Source organism: Austrofundulus limnaeus, unplaced genomic scaffold, assembly GCF_001266775.1.
Source record: "Austrofundulus limnaeus strain Quisiro unplaced genomic scaffold, Austrofundulus_limnaeus-1.0 Scaffold11, whole genome shotgun sequence".
NCBI lineage: Eukaryota > Metazoa > Chordata > Actinopteri > Cyprinodontiformes > Rivulidae > Austrofundulus > Austrofundulus limnaeus.
Genome location: NW_013952413.1, coordinates 1,843,465 through 1,852,069, shown reverse-complemented (window position 1 = coordinate 1,852,069; position 8,605 = coordinate 1,843,465). Strand labels below are relative to the sequence as shown.

The following is an 8,605-nucleotide window of genomic DNA, read 5'->3' as shown; positions in this document are numbered from 1 at the left end:
ATCAATAACAAACCATAAAATCCAATAATAGAAACAAAACAAAGCAAAAAATAAAACTTCAATTCCTCAAACAATAATTCCTATAAATACACATTATACAGTCCTATTCTTCTTATAGTCTTATCTCATTTCTACCAACTTGTATTGTACTGCAGCGTTTGTATCTGGAGTCATGCAATAAAACCTTAAATATACATTTTCTCATTACTCATGGTGTATTTCATGAGGTGTTTTTTTAGAGCCTACAGTAATGGGGATATAATTAAAAACATGTCATTGTGATGGAGTGCCAAGTTTTAATCATATGAAAGTTTTCGGCTTGTTTCCTCCTCTACCAGCAAAGAATTTAAAAACAGTCAATCAAATCCAGTATGTTGTAACTTCTTGCACCGAGGGGGGGAATGAATATATCAAAAGATATTGACATCAAAGTTAAACCAAAGTACTGCGTTTATTTGTGTAGTATGATGCCTTTAATAAACCTGTTGCTGAAACTACTTTTTTATTTAATAAAAAAAAGTTAAATAGAAAAGAGGAGTTGTATTTCTTTTTTTTTATTTATTTTTTTTTTTTTTTTTTTTTTTTTTGCCTAAAGGAGAGCATAATTTATTCTGCAAAGACAGTAGCCTGCATTTTGGTGAGATTGTTTGCACTTGAGGCCAAACTCTTTGTGTGGTTATGAAAGAGGCTTTTCATCAAGGAGTCATGCCTGGGCTTTTTTTTTCTTTGCATCTGGCTTACTGTCATTCACTCGGTTCCCACCTGGCTCCACACCAAGCCAAAATGAAAAGATCAAAGTATAAATTTAATAAGAACTGCTCCTTTTTTTCCCTTTTTGTAACAAATCATTCTTTTAATCAATTCATCATTTGTATTTTCTAAATTTCACTTTTTTTAAAAAACAAAAAAGAGGAGAATTTGTACATTTTGGTCAAATCTAGTTTATTAGTTGATCAAAAAAGTGTTTGAACATTTAACAAAAAGCTATCAAATGTAATTCATCACAAGATAAAGCTCATCTGATACCATCTATAAATGCAATACATGAAAGCAAAATTTACCTCATTTATCTGTAATTACCCTTAATTGTTCTCTTAATTCCTTCACTTAGCATTAATTGTTCAGCAGATGTAACAAGCTGCAGCAGGCCCCTTCAGGCTTTGGATTTATTGTGCTCGAGTTAAATAAACTACCAAAGTCTAGTTGTTTTATCTCTCTGTCTGAACTTGTGTAATGCAATGATAAAACACTATAGTTCCCTATAATGAAGAAAAAGCAACTGGTTATTGATCCATACCATCCAAGTTCATTCATCCATTAATCAACCCCACTTTTATGCAAACAGCTGCTGGAGCAAGGTGACATTGGCTGTGAAGCAGGGTTTGCTTGTCAATCCATCAACAGAACTAACATAGAAGAGACAGACAACCATACTTAATTAAATCCACAACCAATTTAGAATCACTAAATAATACGCCATGCATTTACACTGTGGCTCTAAGAGAAGTGCAGCTATTATTTTTTAAGATCTGCTCTATGCAGTTGTACATAAAGCTGGGACGGGTAGATCAATAGATTGAATGATTTCTGTCTGTCGACTTCCACTCGTTGCTTCAGGTTGATGTCACTGTTGAGGCTCAGGTGGGAAAATCCTGGCAATTGTTCGTCTGAAGGTTACAAGGTCTCCTGACGCCCTGCAGGAGATGAGTGACACGCTTCTTCTCTATGATTAAAGCCGTCACTGGTCCCAGCGACGGCTTTGATGCTTGGTGAAACCCATATGAGTGTAATGTCGTTAATCTACTTGGCAGCTAATGATTTATAGATACTGTCACAACACATGCTTAAAGACAAAACCACAGGCAAGCCAAAAGAAAGAGAATATTGCTATTTAAAATAATATGTGTATTTTGAGTTCAGATTTAATGTTCTGTCTCTTCAGTCTGCTAATTTCTCCAGTCAGTATTTCTACATATCCAGGCCTTTTACTCAGCTGAGTCAAGATTTTATGGTATAAACTAGATAGCACATAAGCGGGCTCCATAAATTACGGAACCCGCAAGGGGACATGGGAGAAAAAAAGTTAATTAAAATGGATCCTGGCTTTGGTTCTTGGGATCCTGAGAGCTAAAGTCGGGATCCTGAGAACCAAAGTCGGGATCCTGAGAACCAAAGTCGGGATCCTGAGAACCAAAGTCGGGATCCTGAGAAAGAAAGTCAGGATCCTGACTTTCTTTCTCAAGATCATTTGAAAGTTTCTCGGTATCCTGACTTCGATACTTTTGAAAATTCCAAGGGTCAATTTTGAGACATTTGAAGTCACGGCGATGGAGGACACACACACTTACTGAGCCCGCGAGGGGACATGGGAGAAAAAGTAAATAAAAACAGATCCTGACTTTGGTTCTCAGGATCTCGAATTTCGTTCTCGAGAACCAAAGTCAGGATCCGTTTTTATTTATTTTTTCTCCCATGTCCCCTCGCGGGCTCCGTAGTTAAAAGTCTTTGAATTTTAAGCATTTTTGTATGTYCAGACACCCCCTGTTCAGATGGAGCCCCCTTCAAATATGGGGTCTATTGTAAAACCGTTGGCAGGCACAGTGTTGGTCGGACACATTTATATTCCTCCCAAATTTCGTGCTGCTAGGTGCATGCCAAAATTTTATTTATTTGGGTGGGGTCTGAGGGGTGAGGGTACTCATTGGTGGGACCAATAGATAGCCCCTTATCAAAGCTAAAAATAATAATAATAATAATCTGAAGCTTCTATGTTGAATAGTTTTGGAGTTATAGGCATTTTTGCATGTCAAGACATTCCTTTTTCAGATGGGGTGGGGTCTGTGGGGAGGTGGGCAGCCTCATTGGTGGGCCAGATAGCCCCTCATCAGAGCTAAACAACAAAAAAAGGAAGCTACGCTTGTGGGGGATCATAATAAACACTTTGGTTTCCCATCTAAGTGGGAATCAGAGGCTTTTTCTTAAATTAAACTGTCTGACAAGATGGTAAAAACATACCTGTTGTTATTATTGGACCTCTGGTCAACATTTTATACAAATACATGCCTCACTGTAGCTTATAACAGACTTAACTTTGTAATTCAAACCCTCATCACTCCAATAATACAAACAAAAAAAACTCATGCAAACCGAAAAGAAGGTTTAAAATGTTTTTACTTTTGTTTTTATGTTTGCTTGTTTCAGGAGTGCAAGATTCCACTCAGGAAAAGGTCTTAACAGTGTCTGGAGAAGGAATGGTCCACAGCCCAGACTTCCCACACACTTATCCCAGGAATATCGTGCTAGTCTGGAGGCTTGTGGCAGCCGGCAACATGAGGATCCAGCTGAGGTTTGATGAGAGGTTTGGTCTCGAGGATCCAGAAGATGGAATATGCAAGTAAGCCAAAAAACATAAAATAAAACATTGTTTGTCACACAAACGTATGATTTTGCAGTGGCGGATCTAGGATTTTTCTGAGTAAGGGGCCATCAAGGGGCCACAATATTTATAGAGGTGTCAAGTCTTTGTTCGACAACCTTTCACACAAATTACCAGTGTATACATTTTACACTTCAAACACCTGTAATGTAATGAAATTTTTTTAAAAAGGTACTACTTTACAATAAGCCCCACCCCCCCTTTATAGATGGCTGTTAAAGAGTTTGGTTTATTAATTAATCTGTAAACACTTTAAAAATTATTAATATGTGTTTATTATGCAATAATTAAGGACGAGGAAGAGGAAAAACTGTCCAGTTTCATTTATTAATGATTTATAAAGTGTAAACTTTACAAATGAATTAAGAACCTATCTATAAACTCTTTATAAGCCATCCATAAGGGGAGCTTGATTGTATAGAGGTAAATTCTCCTCACCAGTTTTTCATACATTTTAATGTACATAGATAAAATATTTTCAAACACACAACATGTGACAAAATCCACCCATCATTTGTCAGTTGAAAGACTTTTTTGCAGGATTKTTCACATTTTAAAAGAGAAGAATTCTGTAAGCTTGATTCATTCTGGACTTTACTATTTGACTCATTAGAGCAACTAGTGTTTGAACATGGAACTGCATGCACCATCATCACCCCCAGGTAAAGGACAGATGCGTGACAGGACAGGGGCACTTCAGGGGACCAATCAGATTTCAGCTGGGGTCAATGCCCCTGTGGCCCCACCCCTAGAACCGCCCCTGTGATTCTGTCATATCTGTTAACTACCTTTTGAGATTTAAAAACATTGAAACATATCTTTGTTTGTTTACCTCAAATTCTGACATCTCAACAATAATTCTGTTAATCTTGAGTTAAAGGAGAACATAGGTCATTCTTAAACATTTTCCTTTGCTTGCTTGGCCAGCGACCATCAGATAGGGGCTTTCCCAATGACCTGACACATATGTGTTTGTCAAAGGTAACAGTGTGTCTTTGAATAGTAGTTCATCTTTAAAGATTTAAAGTCACACAGTGGCCATTGGTGAAATTGCCTTTGGCCTGCCATGGCAGCTCATGAACATTGAAAACCGAACCTCAGAGTGATTTGTTTCATCCAAGACGCCTCGATGACGTTCAGTCCAGCGTATTTTACAAGATGTAGTCGATTTAATTTTAGCTGATAACAGACTGGTGTAAATGACACTCCACACCCTGCAAATGGCAGCACATAAACCCAAACTCACACCAAGTGGTGCGGTAAATCATCATCTTCAGTGGGGAAGCCCACTTTCAGCCACTGATAGGCTTTGGCTTTGTTGTCATGCAGTTTAAAGCCAGATCCCAATTCCCCAACGATCGATTTACCCTGTGTGCATTATGCTCAGTACCTTGGTGTCGATATATCATGACTGAACGGCTGGCATATTGGAGGCCAGTGAGGGAAAGGTGGAGAGGACTATGGGGAGGGTAGCATCACTTCTAATTCCTAGAGAGCCCCCTCATGGATAACAAATGGAAGTGCTCTTTCCTCAGAGCTCACAACAGATTACTGTTTCTCTTGTGACTGAACATAGAAGGCAGGGAGAAAATGTTTTTTTTTAATAAGCATGTCCTTCATACACTGATGSTTATTGGAAACTATGTGTGTCTGATTGGAGTTCTGATCTTGATCCAGAATCTTGATAGATATGTGTTTGCTGCTACTATAATTGTATTAAATGCATTAATGTGCTTCTATTTTGAGTTTATGCCTGTGCTTTGTATTATTCATTGTTTACTGTTTATTGGAAGATGTAAACAACTGTTTGTGAGAAAAGGTAGTGCACCCCCTCACACACACGTACACACACACACACACACACACACACACACACACACAGGTTTGTTTTTACATCCTCATAAGGACCGTGGATTGATTTACATTCATTTTTCTGGTAATTTTTATAGCCTGACCCTGACTATTTACCCTAAAGGTACCCGTAATGGAAATAATACTTTTTGTTTTTTGCCAGTAATTCATGACATATTTTAACGACCCGGGTTTTCACGATGCATTGTTTATCAGCAGATAGAATGATTATAGTCAGAACAAGATCTGCTAACAACAATCATTCTTAGATATCACTTGTGTTTTTGTGTTTTCCCTTGACCCAGCATTTCCTTAGGATGAAATCTTGCTTTATTAAGATGGCATAATGGTGTTTGTTATAAATGAGGCCTCAACTGGCTCAAAGGAAGCAAGAGCAGAGAGCAGGGGGACAGCCTGATGGCTCTATGTTTTTCTCAGTAGCTGCGTTTCCATTGACCATGAAAATGCGCAAATTAGAATTTTCAAAATAAATTTGCTCAATAGAAACACGTCATTTTCGAAAAAATTACGTTTTTCAACAAAATGTTTTTGCGCTAGGATGAGGTGGTTATTCCGGCCGTATCGAAATTGGTATTTTTCGCAAAACTGCAATGGAAACACTTTTTTTGCATCACAGGAGTCCCGTGATCAACAACCGGCTGTTTCTACTGGCAAAAAGGACGACGACAAAGAACAAAACAGGAAGTAGAAGTAGTAGTAATCTCACGTAAGTACTCACCGACTACAATTTCCCAAAAACACAGCATACGTAGCCGCTCCCAAGTAGGGGCTTGTTGCTGAAAAACCTTGATAAGACGCCGACTTCTCCTCTGATGATGAGCACTAGTGTCGTGGTAGCAACATGCTATGTGTTTACATCCGTCGCCGCCATGTTTGTAATGACTTATTGCGAGAACAAACATATTCACACGTGACTTTAATAGCATTTCTTACTTAATGGAAACACAACAGTTGCGAAACTGTGTTTTTTCGACATTAACAGAATATCGACAAAGTTTTGCGCACATTTGCAATTGAAACGCAGCTTGTGTTCCTGTTGTTGCTGTAAATCTCAGCTGATCATTCCACAGAGTATACCTTCATTCTTGGACCACATATTTCTGTCTTTGTTAAAGAAAGATTTCCACAACAGTACCTACCTGACCCTACAACTAACTCTAAATCAGTTCACATCTTGGTCCTAAACCTTCCCGAAATTACCATCTGTACCGGTGGGGACTGGGCTTTGGTCCCCACGTTGCACATTCTGTCCCCACAAGGCTGTCTTTTTCTGGAAAATGGTTCCCACAATGTAGCAAAGACATGCTCCCACACACACCTGTCTAGTGTCGATTGCCTGCTGATAAATAAGGTGAGCCCTCCTGTCAAAAGCTTGCRAGGCTAGGCTGCGCTGTGGGCCAGGGTGCAGATAGACAACTTTTAGTGTTGTTCCCTTTTTACAAGACTCCACTTGTCAGAGACCTGAAAGCGAGGCGTGTACGAGACAATAACAACATCCTCTCACAGGGTCAGAAAAGTCAGAACACATCTACTGCTCCAACCCCTGACTAAAGCCCAACAGATTTTGGTCGGATCCCAAGATCCAGACTCTTGGCAGGGATTGGCAGACAGATGAATGCAGCATGCAATCACAAGACTGTCTTTGTGCCTTTTTTTTCTCCTCTCTTAAACACTCTCCATTTCTAACCCTGACACAGACTCACACACTCAAGCCCCTGGCCAGTTCTGCTACTTTTATCTTTTATGAGCGTTTAAAAATTCATTCACAAAATTTTCCCTCAGACCTCTATTTTACTGGTGTCAATACGTGGGGAAAAAAAAAGGGGGGGGAACAAAAATTCAGATTGGTGCCGTTGGTGCCCGTAACAGTGCCGCCGCAACGGCTCGAGCAAATAACCGCGGTGGCCAATCTGCTGATCCACAGCAATGACAGGGGCTCAACAACGAGAACAGAGGGAGATGTGTTTCAGGTCTGGTTGCAGCCCCCCCGGAGCAAGAACTCTCCGCTAAGATGAGAGAGGAGCGGTGCAGTCGAGATGCTCATCTGCTATTCTGTTTGTCTGTGGCGAGATGAAAAGCATTCTTAGCAAATCCACTGGAGGAGAGGCATATTGAAGAGGGATTGCTCTTGCTGCTGGTTGGCATGGCAGCAGAGTCGTGCTTGGCAGCTCCCCGACACGACTATTTTCAAAAGGCATTCATGCCCTCTGTCTGCAGTCTGAAAAGAGATGACTAAAAAATAGTTTGTTTTACTAATTTGCACCCTCTGTGGCAGACGATGGATCGATTTAATAATGCAGAAGATGAACGATATAGGAGTAAGAGTGAATATTAGACAGTTTTTCTTTGCATATCCTTAATTAGTTTTTTTTCTGACAGCTRTGTAAGGATTCCTCTTTTGTTCTCATCCTGTTTACTGTATCTGTTCCTAGTTTGGTATGAGTGTCAGAGCACTGGTTAATTTGAGAATGCACTGTTTAACGTGGTGGTTCTGAACACATGGTGATGTGTAATGATCAGGACAGTCTGCATTATTGATAAGCCATCTGTCCATGCTCTGGAGTTGTCAAGAGTTTTTTTTAAAAGCTACATCTCATAAAAAAAGTACTGAAAGTAGATCATTTTCCAAAATTGCTTTGTCCTGATTCAGGTTTAATTTAAGTAAAGGAATATTACATTATATATTAATGTTTTTATATATAAATTTTGAAAGACGTCTAATATTGCATTGCTTTGTAATTTTGTTTGTGCTGTATAATTTTCCAAATAAAGAAAAGTAAATACATATATTTACTCATGTCTACCTCTTTTATTTACCTTTATAAAAAAATCCATTTTTAGCTTTCTCCTGTACTTCCATGTTGTTTAATAGAAACCAGCTGGAATTGAATCTGTCAAGCTTGTGAGAAATGCAAACAGTGTCCTTGAAATCCAAATATCTGAAYTGGCAGCAGTGAATGAAAGGTTAGCGTGCCTGTTGACGCAAATGGCATAGTGATTAACTCTAGACTGAAGCGTCGGAGGAAAAAAAAAGCCATTCTGAATGCAGCGCAGCCTACCAACAAGTATAAATAATAAAGGCTGAACTCCTGAACTGATCATCTTAAAAGCGAARGGTGGTCAGTGTTAGCACTGGCACAGCACGGCGGTGTGGAGTGTGACTTCCACTCTTCATAATATTTAACGGTCTTTAGTTTTGGCAGGTTGGCCTGGAAAATAAGACTGCAGGGAGATTAGAGGGTCACAAGATTAGGGATGGAACAAAAGAAAGGATGGTTCATATATATATATATATAT

The 8,605-nt window shown here is 39.1% G+C and overlaps 1 protein-coding gene across 1 annotated transcript in view; it reads left to right on the top strand.

Annotated features, from left to right (window-relative positions):
* Window positions 1-8,605, top strand: part of pdgfc (platelet derived growth factor c) — a 56,767-nt gene that overhangs the window by 33,686 nt on the left and 14,476 nt on the right. Inside the window, exon 2 of the mRNA XM_014001980.1 lies at window positions 3,202-3,394. Within this exon, the coding sequence (XP_013857434.1) occupies window positions 3,202-3,394 (193 nt within the window). The remainder of the gene's footprint in view (window positions 1-3,201; window positions 3,395-8,605) is intronic.